Raw genomic sequence first — 19,592 nt, 5'->3', positions numbered from 1 at the left:
ACTGCTTGCACACTCACAGCGGTTTCATTAACTTACACAGAGTCCTGGATGGCAAACTTGAACTCAACCTGAAACCACAGACTTGACGTTAAAAAGCCATTGTGAAGTTTGGAAGCGGAGTCATCGCGGGGGATGAGAAAAAAAAGCGAATGTCTCTGGTGTCATAATGTCACGGTGATTTTACGTTTTTTACATCGCTACGTTTATATTTTCCGGACTGTAGCCCTAAGCATCAAAGCTTCCAAATGGCGCAAAGCGGGGCGAGAAACAAGGCAAACTCGACTTCGACGAGAGTCGGATTGACTCCGGAATCGACTCGTACAAATCGATTTCCAGGGAACAGGACGCGAGCTCGGACAGATCTCAGGAAAAGGAAAAAGCCTGCGTTACAGACGAGCGACTGGACTCTGCTTACGTCTCTTCATCGCTAAATGTGGACAGTTTGGGGGATATAATCGAGCAATGCCGCATTTCTGAATGTGAAAGCGCGACGGACTGTGAATACACCGAAGAGGAAGTGAATTTCCTAACAACTGTTACAAGAGGATGGAGACACGTACGTTTATAAAAATCCCCTTTCATTGATAAGTTCCCATGCATCACCTGAGTGCAGATCAAGTGTGTTTTGATGTCTAAATAGTGCGGTTTTGTCATTTTAATTAACGTGGTTTAGGAAGCGAGGTCGGCGCGCTGCGCGCCGCGGGTATATTTATCATTCAACTTACTACACTTTCTGTATGCATCATTGGTTTTTAGAAAAAGGTTTCTACATGATAAAAGATGAAAATGCATTTTTATATATTAGAGACACGTTAACTCAAAAAAGTTTTGAAATGCAATTTTTAAGTGCCATCTGTCCCTGTCTTATAATAGTTTGGGCGCTGCACAGTGATTCGGGGAACAACTGTTTTGTTAATTAGAGCTGAAATCGTTATTACGTGAAAAAGTTAAGTGAAATCCATGTTGTTCATTTTACTGTAGCCCCCATTTGATCAATATTTTAATTGCATTGCAAACGCTCCTTAAGAACAGGGACTATATCTTTAGCGGAGTAATGGAAATGAATGAACTTTTAACTGAAAATAGTGTACTCTAATGTTTTTATTAAAGCAGATAATCACTTTAGGTCGTGTATTGGAAATATAGTAAATCCCAACTGGGCTGCACATATATTTGTACTTTGTTGCTTTAATTTTAATCCAAAATATTGCAATGATTTAGGTGCAAGGTCAAGAGGTGTAAATTAAGCAGGTCTGCACCCTAAACATTTTTTAAATTAAATGTTTAAGTCATAACAAGTCAACAGGATGTTTCAGTTAACAGCTGCTTTTAGTGTTATTTAAGGGCCAACTACACTCCCTTGCATGCATTATTGACCAAAAAAAAAATATATATATATATATTTTTTGCATCTTAAAATGCAAAGGCAATGGTTCGGTGGAACAGAGACTAATGCAGTTTGTTCAACTCTTTGTTTTGCAAGGCATTAAATGTTTATGTAGTCAAACAGCGAGCACAGGACGTCATTGGGAATCCAGCCATCGGTGTAAAAAGTTAAACTCTATTGGTAGACAAAAATACAACACAAAAATTCAAAGGTGATTCATTTAACAGTCTGTTTAGTTTGCCGAGTCACACATTCTAGTGTAAGCGATGAAGTTTTGATTACAGTAGCAGACTGTTTTCTGTTTTTAACACTACAGTCAGTTAACAGACATCTAGAAACTGGATCTGCCGTTTATGGCGCATGAGAAGAAGAAAGCAGAAGTATGCAGACATCAGTGGAATTCCCCCTCGTTGGGTCAGAAAGCACATTCTGATACCAGCTTTTTGGAGAGTGCAAAGCTTTTGTTATAAACACGCATTCATGTGCTTTTAATTCCCATTTAGCCCAGAAGCACGTCACAAACCTGTTTATGCAAGTGTTGACCTTTACACCAGATCGTGGTTTAACCTGTAACGTGTATATATGTTCAAAAACACCGCACAAGTGGACACGTACACACAGTTTTCATTTCTGCATCGGTTTTCACACTGACAAACCAGGATGAAATACGGCTGTGATTTTAAAAAACGTCTTGTTTTTTGATTCTTCTTGAATCAAAGCGACCTGATAAAGTTTACCTCTGGTCTGCCTTTGTTGCAAGAAAAAAAACCTCCTTTGTCTTTCCCTGAATGTCATCAGAGTAAAGAACTTGCTTATGAAGAAATTCCATTGGCTAAATGAAATCCCCGGACAGTCTGGAAGAGCGAGTAGTATCCCATTGTACAGGTTTAATATCAGTTTTATAATTACAGACAGTCATATACAACAATGAAAAATATACTGAGGAATTTTTTGAGGAGTAGTTTTTGAATAATCCAAAATGACGACACCCAAATATGAATCATTTTTAATAAATTCCAGGTTTTTGTACTGCATAGTGCATGCTTTAATAGTGAAGCCTAATAAATGAGGCCGATATAAATGAAATTAAAATAATATCTGAATTAAGGTCTTCATTTCTGCTAGATAGATTAATTATGAATTGTAGCCAAATGTAGTCTGATTACTTGTAACCTAACCTGTTTATCGCATAGACTTGAATGGGATTATTGTGTACCATATTGTTGTTTTAAGAAGAAAAAAAATAGATAGATTCATTTTTGGTTATCGATATCATAAAATGCATTAAAAATCACATTCTAATAGTTTCGCAAACTGTAGGGTGGTTATGAAAAGCTAATAATGAAATCATAAAAATGCCAAAGCCTTGGGAATCCTTACATTGCACCAACAAACATTATAAAACAACCTTGAAATGTTTTTTTCTTCCAATGTTAATAATTAGTGAAGGTCATTGGATATGATGAAGGCGTAGTGTTACACAGCTATGCATTGGCAGTGTATCTATTAACCTAATAATATAAGTCCTCTTTAGGCTAAATAAGTGGTAGATTAATTTAGAAAGCTAAATTTTGGCTAGCCATTAGAAGACTTTCAAAATATTGTGCATAAGTCATATGGACTTTATTTGTCATATGCATTGTACAGTACAGCCCCAGTCCCCATCCACTTTCATTATATGGGAAAAGAGCAGCATTAACGCTCTTCAAAATCTCTCCTTTGGTGTTTTCCGAAACCAGGTCACAAGGTGGAATAAATGTTGACCGAATGCTCCTTTTTAGGTGAACTGAACCTGTTGATTTCATATGCGGCGAAGCAAATATGAATCACGATGGATTTACCACAATAAGATGTGATGACACTGAAGTTGCTCTCACATTATTTACATGCTGAAACCACTCGCTTCTACCTGCTTCCTTCTGGCTTACTGTAAAAGTGAAGTCTAGGTTATCGCATGTGGGGAAAGTAGCCGAGAAGTCACACACCTGCGAGGAAACACGGCAGCAGGAGGACGGGGAAAAAAAGATAATGAGCGTGCATTAATTTATGTTCCTGCATGCATCATTTACTGGTTGTGTTTGTGACTCAGAAACATCTGAGAGCTGAGAAACCAATGGATTTGTTTCGTGCAACTAGCAACTAAAACATGCCTAGGTCTTATGTTAGCCAAAAAGGATATTTTGCATAAAGAAAATAAAGTGTTGATTATGTGTTATGCATAATGCAATCTCTCTTTTTTTGTTGTTGTTGCTGTTTGGATTGGTTTTCTTGAGATTCACTCAACTACAAATCCCTCACTTCGTTCGTCTTCGCATCTCATCTGCGTTGAAATCAGCAGCGTTATCATTTTTGTAGGGTTTTAGTATCCAAAGCAGCTCCATCCGACGGGTTTTATCATTTGAATAGCAATGCTTTTATAATGCACAAAAGTTCCAGTGTTGCGCAATGGCTGAATGCGTCTGTCATTGACATGCACTTTTCATGTGGCGTGTTTCTCAGTATCATTCGCCCTATTTTTCCATCACACATTGTGAAATGTGCTGCTTTTAGACTGCGGTTTGCTTGATAGTTCCTTCCCTTTACCGTTGACTCTTGCTTCAGCTTTTAACCCGCGTTTAACTGGCATTTACTCAACAACTTCTTTTGTTTTTTGTGTCTGTGTTTTCTAGGATTCTCCATCTGGCCGTCATCCACGAAGAGGAATGCTTTGCACGTCAGTTGATAGACCTGTTTTCTCCAGAGCTGATGGATATTCAGAACAACTTATATCAGGTATCTCTTTAAGAATGTCAGATTTGTCGCATTCAGTGGAGGTTTCTGCTCGTGTTTCATGAATAAGAGCCTGAAGGAACAGAAAAAGGGTTGAAGGGAAATCTAGTATGGATGAGTTTGGTTATTTTTGTTTCCCCTTTGAGGGGAACTCCCTGAGCTCGTATCACAGAATGAGGGGAGGGGGGGATATTACACTCATTTGACAGCTTCTGTTTCAATTGTTATTTTGAAATTCGGGGTTTATCTGGTGACCGCAGACGAGGGGCTTTCTGAGGAAATGCCCTTCGCAGTCTAGAAGTATGATTGCTATAGTTAGAGCAAAGAGCAGAATGAACCCTTTATTGACTTTTTCTTGGCATTTTGGTAGAAGGAAGTGCTTCACAGTCATGGAAACCAATATCAATGAATAAAGCTGTTTTAACCATTTCAGGTGTGATGTAACATTATTGTGATTACTCACAGATTCACTGTGGAAAGTGGTGATGCACCGCTGGAATGACTATTGCTGGACTGATGGGCTAATGTGTTGCTTTCACATCACAATGCACCATTTTTGGGGAAAGAACATGTTTCCTTTTACTGTAAAGCAAGAATAGAATCATTAAAGGGTTTTCCTTATTAAAAAATGCATGCATCAAAGGGTTAAAATTGTGATTTCCAGCCTTGGAAATGCCATTGAAATGATCCAAATCTCATTTGAATGGGAAAATACTGTAAGTGTTTTGGAGTTTGGCTCTGCTTTAAAATATTTAAATCACGAATGGTATTAATGCATTGGGTGGGATCTCGATTGATGCATTGATTCATTCGTCTAGTTTTAGATTACAGTCAATTGCTGATTGTATTTCTAGATCAAATGTAATCACTTGCTCTTCTTTTCTGAAAAGGAAAAGCCCTGCATCCAATAAAAATCACATGGTTTTTCTCCACATTTACTGATATATCCTGTATATATATATCCAAAACCCAAAATTGGGTTGCAAACACCATTTCATGTTTGGTTTTTTGATATGAGAGGACGTCAGGTGGTCTTAAAGGCCTGAAGGAAACACAGCAGCACTAATCTGACACTCAGCATTTAAAGCTGTGAGTAATACTGATGCTGCTGCACTTTACCAAAAACCACGTCATCAACTAAAGCCAGGCCATCGGACATATTACTCGCATGTTTCCTTTTGACACGGTTAGTGTTTAACTCCCAGATTGAGTAAACCTGTGCATGGTCCCTCTTCTTAGGAATAAATGAAACCTCAGTTCTTACTGTCCTTGATGTCATTCGGTCAAAAGGGTTGGAGGATGAATGCCATTCTTCAGCGCTCTTGCTAACTGTCAGATCGAGCATGATGGCCTGGAGCATTGGGGTTGTAATCTTTGCATTTTGAGACATGGGGACCGTCCCCATGCTACACATAAGCCGACATATCCGGTTGCTAAAAAAAAACAAAAAAAACATTTTGGTTCACATGTACCCTCTGACAGATTTAATAATAAATAAAGGTAAAATTTACATATCTAAAATGTTATACTTATATTATTTTAATGATCATAAAATATTGTGATTTTATTTAAAAAAAATAAAAAATTAGTATTTAATGTATTTTTTATTTATAAATCACACTTTATGATCAACAAAATAATAAATATATTAAGTTGTATGTGTATTAAAATAATTATATAATAGAATTATCACAATTTAAAATATATTATTGTTATTTTATATAATTTATTCATTATTTAAATCATCATAAAATTGTGTACATATAAATATTTGTAAAACAAACAAACAAAAAAAAATATATATATATATACACACACACACACACTCACACACCTGTAACTATGTAATATACATTTAAATATTTAAAAAAAATATGTAAAAAAGAAACAAATCCCTTGCACTATGCAAAAAATGTCAAAACAAAACAAATAACACATAAAAAATATTATTTTTTTATTTATTGACTATGTTTGGATTGCATGACCTTCATCAGGATTTTTTTAAACCTGTCAATAAATAAACATTTTGATATTTTTTGCATAGATGGATTATTTTTTTGCTTGTTAGTTTTTGACCTGGTTGGTCTTTGTCTCCAACGCACCTATCTATTGCCATCAGATGTGCATGGTTTAATTAATCAATCTCAAAATATCTATAAAACATTAGACATAATGGCTGTTACTATTTTTTCATTACTTAAAGAAACCCTGTAATGTCCAGCATCAGCTCAATCTGTTGTAGTTTCATGTACTTCATGTGCTTCTTTAACTCTGCTGTCTACAGACGCCGTTGCATCTGGCCACGTATCTGAACCTGCCCTCCGTAGTGAAGGGTCTTGTAAAAAAGAGGGTCTCGCTGGAGCTCCAGGACCAGGATGGAAACACCCCTCTCCATGTGGCGTGTGAGCAGGGATTCTGGGATTGTGCCAATGAGATGATCCACAACGCCTCGCCCAGCAAACTCTCCTGCGTGCTGGAAGCACAGAACTGGAGAGGTGAGAGAGAGAGAAAGTGATCATGCATTATAGCCCAACAGCTATTTTCATGTTTGTCTGTTGTGTATATGTGAAAGAATCGTACTGAGAAGTGCGGTCACACTTCTGTGATGCTGGTTCCTTCACTTGCGTTGGTTCTGACTGGATCATGAGGTTTTTTTAGTGAACAGAAACAGTTGTGTCAGAACAAGGAAGTTGGCAGCAAAAAAAGTGCCCTGGAGTTTTTCCATTTTGTCATGAGCTTCCAGTATCGGCGTTTCATAACATCACCATCGTTCGGCTTTCTCTTTGTGTCAGCATGACAGCGAGTGGCTAGATTACTCACAAACTGTAGTCCGTTACTGATTACAGATTACATCATCAACACTGTAGTTAATAAGGTAATCTATGTTACTCGTTTTAGGTCATGCATTTGATTTTTTTAGTTTACTTTTTTAGCATTGAACTTACCATGTGGATATAAAAAAGCAAAGAGAAAAAAAATGTTTGCATTTTTTTTTTTCAGCTAAAAAGCTTGTTACCTTTGTCCCTTCTTCACAAAATCTAACATTCAGTGCTATTTTATCATGCAAAATATTTAAATGCAACAAAATCAGATAAAGAGTCAAAAGGAGAGTCCAAAAAGGGGTTCCCATTCAAAAGCGATTTCAGTATTTGAGAGTTGATATTGTGATGTTGTATATGATTTGAGGGATTAAATATTGCGTCTGATCTTCACTGTGCAGGGCTCACGTGTCTCCATGTGGCCACGCTGCGCAAGCATCATCGTCTGATGCGTCTGCTGTTGAAGAACGGGGTGGATCTGAACCTCCAGGTGAGCTCCTCGAGGTGGATTCTGATGTGTGAAAGTCAAAGCCTTCAGTCTTGTGACCTAACCTCCGTCTGATTTCCTCATTCAGGAGGGGACGAGCGGGAAGACGGCGTTACACGTGGCAGTGGAGCTGCACGACGCGCCGGCGGTGAACATGCTGCTCAATAAAGGAGCCAATGTAGACGCGGCTATGTTTAACGGATGCACCGCGCTGCATCTGGCCGTGGGCCGACAGGACGCCACCATCGCTAACCTCCTGTGTCAGGCCGGAGCCGACAAGATGATCAGAAACATGGAGGACGAGACAGCTCTGGATCTGGCCGACGGCAACGATGATGTAAGGACATCGACATCACTGTGCCTCTTTCAGTCTCCGCCAACTCTGTACCGTTAATTAGAACTAAAACTATTGAAACATTATTTTAATGATCATAAAATGCTGTGATTTAATCAAAAATAATAATGAAATAATATACAATATTTTTTAATGTAATTATATATATAAAATTGGTTTTAAAAATACATTTAAATATATATATTTTAAAATAAATAATATATAGTATGAATAATATTGTAATAATTACATATATATATATATATATATATATATATGTAATTATTACAATATTATTCATACTATATATTATTTATTTTAAAATATATATATTTAAATGTATTTTTAAAACCAATTTTATTTATATTTTCTTTAATCATTTTTATGATAACTTTATGATCATTAAAATAATCAATATATTAAGTTATATGTGTATTAAAATAATTATATAATAAAATACATAATTTTAAATATTACATGTATAATTTAATATAATAATATATTAATATAAAAAATATGAAATACAAAAATATGTATATAAATATTTGTAAATAGTGTGTGTGTATATATATATATTACAGCAATATATTGTAACACCAATTTTATTTTTATTTTATTATTTTTATAAATCACACTTTTCATGATCATTTTATAATCATTATAATTAAAATAAATATTAAATCAATTTTAAATATATTACGATGTATAATTTAATATATTGATTACTTGAATAATCATAAAATGATATGATTAAAAATATGAAATAACAAAAATATGTATATTTTTATAATATATATTTCTTAATAAATTAAATGGAAAAAATATATACAAATAAGCTATTAAAAAAATAGTAATAATAAATACTATAATAGTATATAAATAATACTGATGCTGTTAATATTGTTTTTGATTATTAGTGATCGTTAACCTTTGTTTATTATTGTGCAACCAATACCTTTCAACAAGGTTTTTTATTTATTTAATTGAAACTTGTTTTATTGTATTGTGTGTGTGCCGTGTTGACGGTAAAGCAGCATACAGTAAATGCATATGCTCTGTACAGTAATCGTTGCATTAGAAATGGGATGATGTGGTCACAGTTTCTCCTTTTGCTTTTGCAGATTTTGGCCTTGTTCCCCTTCGATGACATTCAGATCATGGGCAGGACTGTCATGAGCTTCTCCTGAACACGCCAGCGCCACGTTCTTCATTCGTTTTAAAAACTGATCTGAACTTGCAGGACTTTGGTCATAGCGAAGCACCGCTTTTGGAAACGTCTGCCCGTAACCTCAACTATTTATGTCCAGCACAGATTTGTGCAGCAGTGACGGCTTCATTCAGAATTATGTGCTGCTACGTGGACGTGCGGACCTTTCTTGTATTGTTTGTATTGAACACCCTTCATGTTAAACAACACAAATGCATGCTGATCTATGATTCGCAATATTGATGTTTTGTAGCAATACAGTGCTGCTGTAAACAACATGAGCAAATAAAACACTGCTTTGCAAACCTGTTTCATAGTGCCAATAAAACTTGTTTTAATATGTACTTGCAGTTTTTTGTTTCTACTGAAAATGCAAGCTTTTTTTTACTTGTATGTGTAGCATGAAAGTCTTCCAGCAGCTGTGTCATTTACATTTTGTACATTTCAATGTTAAACGCAAACTAAACAGACGCTGGAGACAGATTCATGCTTTTTTTAAAGAGGAAAAATGTGCTGCAGTTCTCATAAGTATTGACAACAACAGGCAGAACATACAGGAAAAGCCACAAAAACAAGTTTCTGGTAGATTAGTTAAAAGAAAAGCATGTAGTGAAACCGTGTGTCTGTTTCCATCATGTGCCACATCTCTCTTCCTCATAACTTACCAAAAATGAGTCCCATTCATGTGAACTCGGACAGGTTAAAACATGTATCCGTTTCATGTGAGACAATATATTTCCTTGTAAATTAATATTAATTTGCTTTTCTTTCCTGTACAGCATAATATTGGCATTGTATTTGATACATATATATAAATATAGAAAAATAATGAATTTGTAGAAAATAATAGCTAAAACTAAAAGTGCTTCTAGTTAATTTACAATCTTTTAATGTTCAAGGTTTTATTTTTAAGTGTACTAAATATTATAAACCTTATCAATAAGTATTAATTTATTTTAATTAATAAATTATAATAAATATTCATTTTGATGTTTGTATATATTTTATAATAATTAGTAATAATATTTTTTTAAAACAAATCTCAAGTAGCTACAATTATAATATATGTATCTATTTTGTTTTATATTTTATGACTATACTGATTACAATTTTGCTTTTAGAATAAAAACAATTAAGGAATATTATTTTTAGCAAAATTGTATAAATAAAATTTTATATTACAGGATTTGGTACTTCTAAATTGTTGTTACATTAATGTATTAATAATATTATTGAGATAATGGCTTACAAATAATAAATTAATAAAAATAATCCAGAGAAAGCAAAAGTTAAAACTAATGTGTATCCTAGTAAATGTATAATATTTTAATATATTTATTTTAATATGCATTTATGCATACAAAATACATTGTGCAATTTTTCCACATTTGCTAAAATTTCTTATAAATATATTTTAATTCTAAATAATAATAATAATACAGAAACAAATAGATGCTAAATCTAAACATGCATCCTAGTAAATTTACAATCGTTTGATGTTTAGTTTTTTTTATATTTAATAACAAAAAAAAATACTGTCCATTAAAATGTACTTTTACTACATATATTTAAGTCTTATAATAAAATATGCAATATTTAAAAACTTTTGTTTTAACTAAATGTGCATCCCAGTCAGTTTACAAACTTCTGGTGACAAAATATTACATTTATGTTAAAAAGTAATTTTACTACATTTAAATGTTACATGTATTTAAAAAATATTAAATAAGACATAGAAGCAGCTGTAATTGTAATATATGTGTCTTTGTGTTTTACGTGTGTCTTATTTTTTTATTTTATTTAAAACTTTTTTACATTTTTATTATTTATTATTTTTTTATTTTTTTTACGTGTCTCTTTTTAATTATTATTATTATATTCAAATATAGGACATACACCGGGAAAACAACATCTGTACATCAATAAAGTCTCTAATTTGTTGTATTTTTCTTTCATAAAGTTTTTTATTATATTCATACTGTACGTGTCGCCTGACGTCAGAGGAGCGCCACACATTGAAGCGAATTTAGAGTCTGGGCCGAAAAAGAATTCAAAGTAAAAGTCTCTCACAAAGAATAACGAACCCCTCCCACAACCCCAAGGACATTTAACTCTCTCAACTGTGTCAACACGACTAAACATCGAAATATTTACCGAAGCCTTGCGACACCAAATCCAAGAGAAAACTATACGGATATGTAAAGGAGGGACTTTTTTCGCAACCGGAAGTACCGTGAACAACTCAGTACGGATGCACTCATGAATGAAGCAGGCCGAGAAGTTTCGGGTCAGAAACATTTGGGATTTGACCGGATCCTGGACGGTGATCGTTTAATCTCTGTCTGAAGGCTTCATTGATTCATGCCCGGCGCTGGAGCTCGTTTGGAGAAGTCTCCCAGCGGCTGTTTTAGGGAGTTTTGAGGCGGTGCTGGAAAATGCCTGTGTTTCTATGGAGGTAACGTTACTCAAACATCAGAAAGACATTTAAATCTAACATTTCTGACGTCATTATACTGCTATCGATGCAACATTATTTTTTATGTGTAATTAGTTACATACTGCTTTTAATTACATGATGTGCATTTCAACTATTCATCAAAGAATCTCGAAAAAAATAACTTTTGAACCAGTAATAATTAATTATATTTTTACAGCAAATATTAGAATGATTTCTGAAGATCATGTGACACTGAGGCTGGAGAAATGATGCTGAAAATACAGCTGCACATCAGAGGAATAAATTATATTTTACAGTATATACACATAGAAAATACTTATTATAAATTGTAAAAATATTTAAATTTTTTTCATGCAGCCTTGTTGAGCAGAAGAGACTCATTTTTTAAAAAAAAACATAAAACAATTAATATCCTCTCTCTGTTTAATATATGATGTTCAGCACATTATAATTTTCCCCACCCCAATATATATTTATTTAAATAATTTAGCACCATATTAACTATGTTTTTTTACCCCCTTATACAATGCTGTTTAAAAGTTTTGGATCAGTAAGATTTTTAATGTTTTTAAAGAAGTCTCTTCTGTTCATCAAGGCTGTTTATTTGATCAAAAATACCGAAAACAACACTAATATTGTGAAATATATTTTTATATATTTTATAATAGCATGTGCAATTTTGAAACATTTGATACAACTTTCTAAATATATTTTAACAATATTAAAATGTGTTTATATTAAACTATTGCATAAACATGAAAACATTTTGTTGCTTAATATATATTTTTGGAGCCTTTGGTACTTTTTTTTCATTCTCCGATGAATAAAACCGAAAAAGAACAGTGTTTATTTCAAATATAAATGTTTTCTATCACTTTTGTTTATGAATTTAACATCAAAGGTATTAAATTATTTTTAAATAATAATTACTGATCCCAAACTTTTGAATGCTACTGTATATATATTGTTAGAAAAAAAAATCTATTTTAACTTTTAATTCATCATAGAATCCTTAAAAAAAGTATCACAGTTTCCCCCAAAAAAATATGAAGCAGCAACGTTGCTAATAACTATATTATTCTGATTTCTGAAGATCATGTGACACTGAAGACTGGAGTAATGATGCTGAAAATACAGCTGTGCATCACAGAAATAAATTATTAAAAATATATATTTAAAATAGAAAACCGTTATTTTAAATTACAATAATATTTCACAGTATTTCTGTTTTTTTCTTCTCTATTTCTGACTAAATAAACACAGCCTTGTTGAGCAGAAGATACTTCTTTCAGAAACACTACACATCTTACTGATCCCAAACTTTATAGAATTTATGAGTCGATTAATTCCAGAAGGGTAGAGTTTATAATGATGTGCTCCTTCTTCATCAGTGTTCAGCTAGTGGTCTAATGACAGGTAACCGGTGGGATGGGGGTAAGTTGTGCCGCCCTGAGCTCGGAACACAAAGCCCTTCTGTTGTGATGGGATCAGACCTGCTGGAGCTCACACGAAACACAGGAAGCTGATTTCTCTTCTTTGATTCCAAGAGTGATGCATGCTGTTTTTCTCTGTAGCTTGTGTTGGTGTGTTCTTCCGTCTGTGCTGGCGGACGCTGACGACGCTTCGCTGCTCGGAGGATGGCAGGACGTGTGGCTCTTCCGCTTGTTCCTCAATGTTTTGGGCTACGCCACCATCATCATCCCTGGATATTTTCTCATCAGCTACTTCAAGCGAAATAACTATCTAGAAACAGGTTTGTTGAAGCAACCCAATCTGAGCTCACTGACTTCTGTTGGTTCCCAGCTCGAATGAAGTGAAGTCATAGAATGCATTTCAGTAAAAAAAAAAAAAAAAAAAAAAAAAAATATATATATATATATATATATATATATATATATATATATATATATATATATATATATATATATATATATATATATAATTATTAATACAAATTTTATTAAAGTTTATTTTATGTCAATTACAGTATGTGTAATTTATTTATTTATATATGTGTAATCATATTTTCCTTCTATTTCCACTATAATTTTTTCAGGTTTAATAAAAAAATAAAATGTATGTTTTTTTTTTTTCTTAAGTTGACAGTAAGTTTTATTTTTACCACATAATGTTTCCAACTTATGACCACTATATTTTTTATTTTTCTGCCACAGAATTTAATTAAAAAATTTCTGTCTTCAACTTATTTGTTTTATTTTTAATTAATTTTACTACCCCTTTTTCTACTACCATTTATTTTTTCTGACTTTATGATTTTTATTAATAAATGTTTAATTAATTTAATTAAATGTAAGATTTTTAATACTTTATAATTTCATACATATTTATTTGCATTTCAGTAATGATTTTTATTTATTTCCTATAATTATAATTTTTATTTTTCTGCCACATAGTGTCTTCAACTTATTTGTTTTATTTTTAATTTACATTTTTTATTTTTCTACCACTTTTCCCCAATGTATGACCACTGTATATTTTTTTCTACCATTAATTAAAAAAAAAAATCCACTTATTTTTTCCTACTTTTTTCCACTATAATAATTTTTTTACTACTTAAGCTTATTATATTATCAGTTTTATTTGTTGATTTTCATTACCATTTTCTCTCTGTATTTGGAGCTGAGCGTGAGTCAGATTAAAGTAGTGGTCAAGCGTTATTCCTGACGTCCTGCTGATGTTGTCTGCAGGTCGAGGGCTCTGCTTTCCTCTCATAAAGACGTGTGTGTTTGGGAATGAAGCGAAGAGTGCACTGCTGGATGATGCTTCACCGGCGGTCAGAAACGAGTCTGAATCCAGTTCATCTGCTCGACAGGCCGTCAAACTCCTCTTCTGTGCTGCTGGACTCCAGGTTAGACATCTATAGTTAAACGCCTCCACAATAACATCTGCACATGTCAGTATTTATGTATCTTTTACTATATGCACAAGTTAATATTCGCCATTTGTTCACCATGAAGGCAGTACAATATTGTGATTTTATAAAAAAAAAAAAAGTTAGATTCTCAATAGTGTAATTACAGTATATATATATATATATATATATATATATATATATATATATATATATATATATATATATATATATATCTCTCTCTTTTTTTTCTTTTTTTTTAAATAAATGTTTAATTTAAATGTAAGATTTTTAATACTTTATAATTTCATAGATATTTCTTTGCATTTCAGTATTTTTTTATTTTATTATTATTTTTACAGTATGCATTACTTTATTTATTTGTAGTTGTTTTTGTAATCCCCATGATTCTCACTAGTTTAATTACAGTATTTATTATTTAAATAGTATTATTTGGTTTAAGAAGTTATTTTATTATTATTAATGTCTGCACAAGTTTATAGTTTTCATGTGTTAACAAGAATGTCTACTATATATATATATATATATATATATATATAATTTTTATTTTAACCATTTACGTGTGTTCACAATATCTGCAATATATATTTTTTTATTATTTATTGTTTAATTAAAATTACCATGAAATACCAATTTATTTATATTTTATGTCCATTTTTTAAATTATTTTATTATTTAATGAACATCACCATAAAAGCAGCGTAACATATATATTTATATAAAAAAAAAAAAAAAAAAAAAAAAAAATATATATATATATATATATATATATAATTAATCATTTATTTATTTTATATATTTATTTAATTTAATTTCCTTTATTTTCAGTAGTAATACTCAATAATTCTTTAATAATTTTTTTTAAAATGGTTTTATTTTTTATATATGATTTGGTTGAGTTGTTTGATTATTACTGTGTGCACAAGAGTTTTTCGCTGAACTCTTAGTAATGAGTGACTAGTGTTGATGTGCTCTCAGTAACGTCTCTGTGTGTTGTTCTGTGGTGCAGGCGTCGTACCTGACGTGGGGTGTTCTTCAGGAGCGGGTGATGACGCGCTCGTACGGCGCCGGCGAGGCGGAGGGCAGCGGCGAGCGCTTCAGAGACTCTCAGTTTCTGGTGTTCATGAACCGGATCCTGGCGCTGACGGTGTCCGGTCTGTGGTGCGTCCTTCTCAAACAGCCCCGCCACGGTGCACCCATGTACAAATACTCCTTCGCTTCTCTCTCCAACATCCTCAGCAGCTGGTGCCAGTATGAAGCGCTCAAATACATCAGCTTTCCCACACAGGTACAGCAATGCATTCTGGGTGAACCAGCTGCATGAGTTAAATAACACGTTTCATACACAAAGGTAATTCAAAGTTCTTTACATTAAAAGGATTTCAAACAGATATTTAAGAAATAAATTTAACAGTAAAAAAAGTAAAAACTAAAGATTGTTTGGGATATGGCCACATTTGAGTAGAGCATGAGGTTGTTTTTACGTTTTTGTCGATATTTTCCTCATTCCTCAATTCGAAGTTCCATAATTTATTTATGCATTTACATTTTTAGGGGGTTTGCTAAAATAAAAAAAATTAAAAAAATAAAATGTAAAATATAAAATAAAAAAAAATAAAATAAAAAATGTAAAATATAAAATAATATAAAATAATATAAAATATAAAATATAAAATATAAAATAAAATAAAATAAAATAAAATGTAAAATGTAAAATGTAAAATGTAAAAAATAAAATAAAATGTAAAATATAAAATAAAAAAAATAAAATAAAAAATGTAAAATATAAAATAATATAAAATATAAAATAAAATAAAATGTAAAATATAAAATAAAATATAAAAAAATAAAATAAAATGTAAAATATAAAATAAAATAAAAAATAAAAAATGAAATGTAAAATAAAATGTAAAATAAAATGTAAAATATAAAAAATAAAAAAAATATAAAATGTAAAGGATTTATTATACAAATTGAATTATACAAAATATTAAATATAATAATTTATTTTAAAATGTAAGAATTTAGTTTTGAATAAAAGTTTTTAAATCACTGTGAAGGCCGTACAGCAAATATTAATTATGATTTACCAATATTTACCAATACTTTTAAAGTAATATAATTTCAGTGAACACAAAAAAATTTTTTTTTTTGGTGGCGAGATTACGTTTTTATTCTAATGTTTTGATTCCAGGTTTGACATTGTATTTCGTGCACAAACTGATTTAAACGAAAAACATGAAAATAATCAAATCGGTATAGGTCTGTAATGTCCATCATGATGTTTCTGATCCCCTGCGTCCTACACATGGGTTGTGTTTCTTCTCAAATGTCAGATGTTCTCTGTGAGGTCAGTGTTCAGCTCGTGCTGTGTCTCCGTCGCAGGTTCTGGCCAAGGCCTCTAAGGTGATCCCCGTGATGCTGATGGGTAAGATCGTGTCACACAAGAGCTACGAGTACTGGGAGTACTTCACCGCCGTGCTGATCTCGCTGGGCGTCAGCATGTTCCTGCTCTCCAGCTCCTCGGACAAACACCCGTCCACCGTCACCACCTTCTCCGGCGTGGTCATCCTCGGAGGATACATCGTCTTCGACAGCTTCACCTCCAACTGGCAGGACAACCTGTTTAAGTACAAGATGTCGTCGGTGCAGATGATGTTCGGCGTCAATCTGTTCTCGTGTCTGTTGACGGTGGGCTCTCTGCTGGAACAGGGCGCCCTCTTCGACTCGTTAGGCTTCATGACGCGTCACTCGGAGTTTGCGATGCACGCCGTGCTGCTGTCGGTGTGCTCCGCCTGCGGGCAGCTCTTCATCTTCTACACCATCTCTCAGTTCGGCGCGGCCGTCTTCACCATCATCATGACCCTGCGGCAGGCCATCGCCATCCTCCTGTCCTGCTTCCTGTACGGTCACGCCGTCACCCTGGTGGGCGGCTTCGGTGTGGGTGTGGTGTTCCTCGCCCTCTTCCTGCGCATCTACGCCCGCAGCCGCGTGAAGAAGAGCAGCAAGCGTCCCGCGCAGACACCCGTTCAGAAGGTTTAACCGAACGCTCGTTCGGATGTGTACAGAAGCCACATTTTCGTGGTTCATTCATCTTTTTTTTTGTTTGGTGTTGAACTGTTGGTTTGTGTTTTGGTACAGAAAGGGAAGGGATTTCGCGTGCGTGTGTGTGTGTGTGTGTGTGTGTGAAATGACTTGACGAGCCATCGAGTGAACACAGACTCTGATATCTGTGTACTTTGGTACTTAATACGTTCAGTTTTTCTATTTAAAGTTTGCTTTGAGAGGAAAATGAAGTGTTGTTGAGGAGTGTTTGTTCACCCTTCATTCATGTCTGGGTCATATTTCACAAAAAAAAAGTCCAAAGGAAAATATAAAGTTAATTAATAATTGTTTAGAATAAAACACACACACAATAAGAAATAGAAAAGACCATGTGGCCCTTTTTTTAGGAACCATTAAATTTTATGGCATAATGACATTATTTTTATCAAAACTGGATACGTTTTTCACTCACATGTGTGTAACTTCAGTGCAATGATACAATATCAAATTAGAAAGAAAATATTTAATTATGTAATAAGAAAAAAAAATATTAAAAAACTTTCATGAAAATTAAGCATGTTTTCTGCCCAAAATTAACTTTATTACTATAAAATATTAAATAACAATAAAATGTTACAAGAAATGAGACATAATTTAGGCTTTTTAGGAACCGTTACATTACACCTTCTACATAATGACAATGTTTAAAAGAAATTTAAGCAAATGTTTTGCACAAATAATAACAATAATACTTATACTAATATTTTAATATTTTATATCATTATTTCCATACAGTAATAAAATACTAAATCAATAATGAAATATAATAAGAAATAAGACAATTTAGCTTTTAAAACATTTGATTTCATTAAAATTACATTTTATGATACATAATAGTACAATAATGAAATATTAATAAGAAAACATGAGATGAGATAAAAGCTTTTTTTAAATTTTTATTTAATTTTTATTTGCATAATGACATTGTTTTCCTTAAAATGCAGCCAATTCTGAGTCTCTTATTTTTATTATTATTATTTTCTTTTTATTATATATATATATATATATATATATATATATATATATATATATATATATATATATATATATATATATATATATATATATATATATATAATTTTTTTTTTTTTTTTTTTTTTACAGTACAATACAATAATACAGCTTTATTCGTTGCAGTACCATACATAGAAATACTATATTTTATGTGAATTATGAGCTAGACTTGACATGGTTTTGTGAGATTCACGGGTCACAAATGCAGTTTTCCAAGTGAACTATTTTTCATTTTAACCTTGGACTGAAACACGAGCTGTTTTGGACCAGTTTTGTGAGATTCTCTCTGTAATTTATCTCTAAGTCTCAGAAGGAAGAGGGTGTCAGGTGTGTTTATCACGCATTTTCATAACTCATAACCATAACTATAGCATTATAATCAGACATGTTAAAGGCAAATTAACAAAGGTCCCTTTGTTTTAGTCTCCCTCATGTCATTCCAAACCTGCATTACTTTCTTAAAAAGAGAGCAGAATATTAATACGGCTCTATTCCATAATGCTGTTTTCTTTCTCATTACATGCTTTTATTGTATTGAAATAAAGCATGCATATTTTGATCTAATCCTGCCTTGTATTTTCTTGATTCAACAGAAGAAGTATCTCAAGTTTGGAATGACTCCAGTGTGAATGATGACGGGGATATTTTGGTGCACTGTCGCTTTAAGAGTCTAAGGTCAGATGAGCGGGGCACTGAAAAATGTCACAGGTTTTGTGAAGAGCCTGGGGGAAGTATTTTTCATAAATGATCTACCATTAAAACACGTGCAGAAGTAATAAGAGAAGCCAATGAATCCATTTTACAGTGTGACTCAGTCCACATGTGTCTAGTGTTCGTTAGAACAGGATTTATTTCGTTTAATTGAAGAACCTGTTTGTTGCTGATAATCACTTTAAGTCTTTGTCAAGACTTTGATTTGCTCGTGCAGTATCTGCCTTCTCTTGCAGTTTTGAGAAAAGTGTCAGGATGGATTCAGCACAAATAAACCGTCTGAGCGTGAGACAGGACGCCTGAATATTAGTTTTACTGTTCGAGCTCTTTGAGGAAGATGTGCTTGTTTACCAGAATATTAAGGTGAAATCTCTTTCGTCCTTGTGCATGCTGCAGAATTATTTTTAA

At 32.7% G+C, this 19,592-nt stretch overlaps 2 protein-coding genes across 4 annotated transcripts in view; both read left to right on the top strand.

Annotated features, from left to right (window-relative positions):
- Window positions 1-19,592, top strand: part of LOC113068554 (gephyrin-like) — a 1,122,288-nt gene that overhangs the window by 175,074 nt on the left and 927,622 nt on the right. The window lies entirely within an intron of this gene.
- LOC113068574 (adenosine 3'-phospho 5'-phosphosulfate transporter 1-like) lies at window positions 11,230-17,879 on the top strand. The gene is made up of 5 exons (XM_026241352.1): window positions 11,230-11,458; window positions 13,036-13,214; window positions 14,170-14,330; window positions 15,364-15,642; window positions 16,740-17,879. The coding sequence occupies exons 1-5, from the start codon at window positions 11,439-11,441 to the stop codon at window positions 17,394-17,396; spliced, it is 1,296 nt and encodes a 431-aa protein (XP_026097137.1). The 5' UTR covers window positions 11,230-11,438; the 3' UTR covers window positions 17,397-17,879.

This window comes from Carassius auratus, linkage group LG45M, assembly GCF_003368295.1.
Source record: "Carassius auratus strain Wakin linkage group LG45M, ASM336829v1, whole genome shotgun sequence".
NCBI lineage: Eukaryota > Metazoa > Chordata > Actinopteri > Cypriniformes > Cyprinidae > Carassius > Carassius auratus.
The sequence above is the reverse complement of the archived record's forward strand: the minus strand, read 5'-3'. Positions and strand labels throughout refer to the sequence as shown.

Coding starts and splice junctions, on each gene's coding strand:
- LOC113068574 (XM_026241352.1), top strand. CDS start 11,439: ATGCCTGTGTTTCTATGGAG. Junction 13,215..14,169: donor AAATAACTATCTAGAAACAG/GTTTGTTGAAGC, acceptor TGTTGTCTGCAG/GTCGAGGGCTCTGCTTTCCT. Junction 15,643..16,739: donor ACATCAGCTTTCCCACACAG/GTACAGCAATGC, acceptor TCTCCGTCGCAG/GTTCTGGCCAAGGCCTCTAA.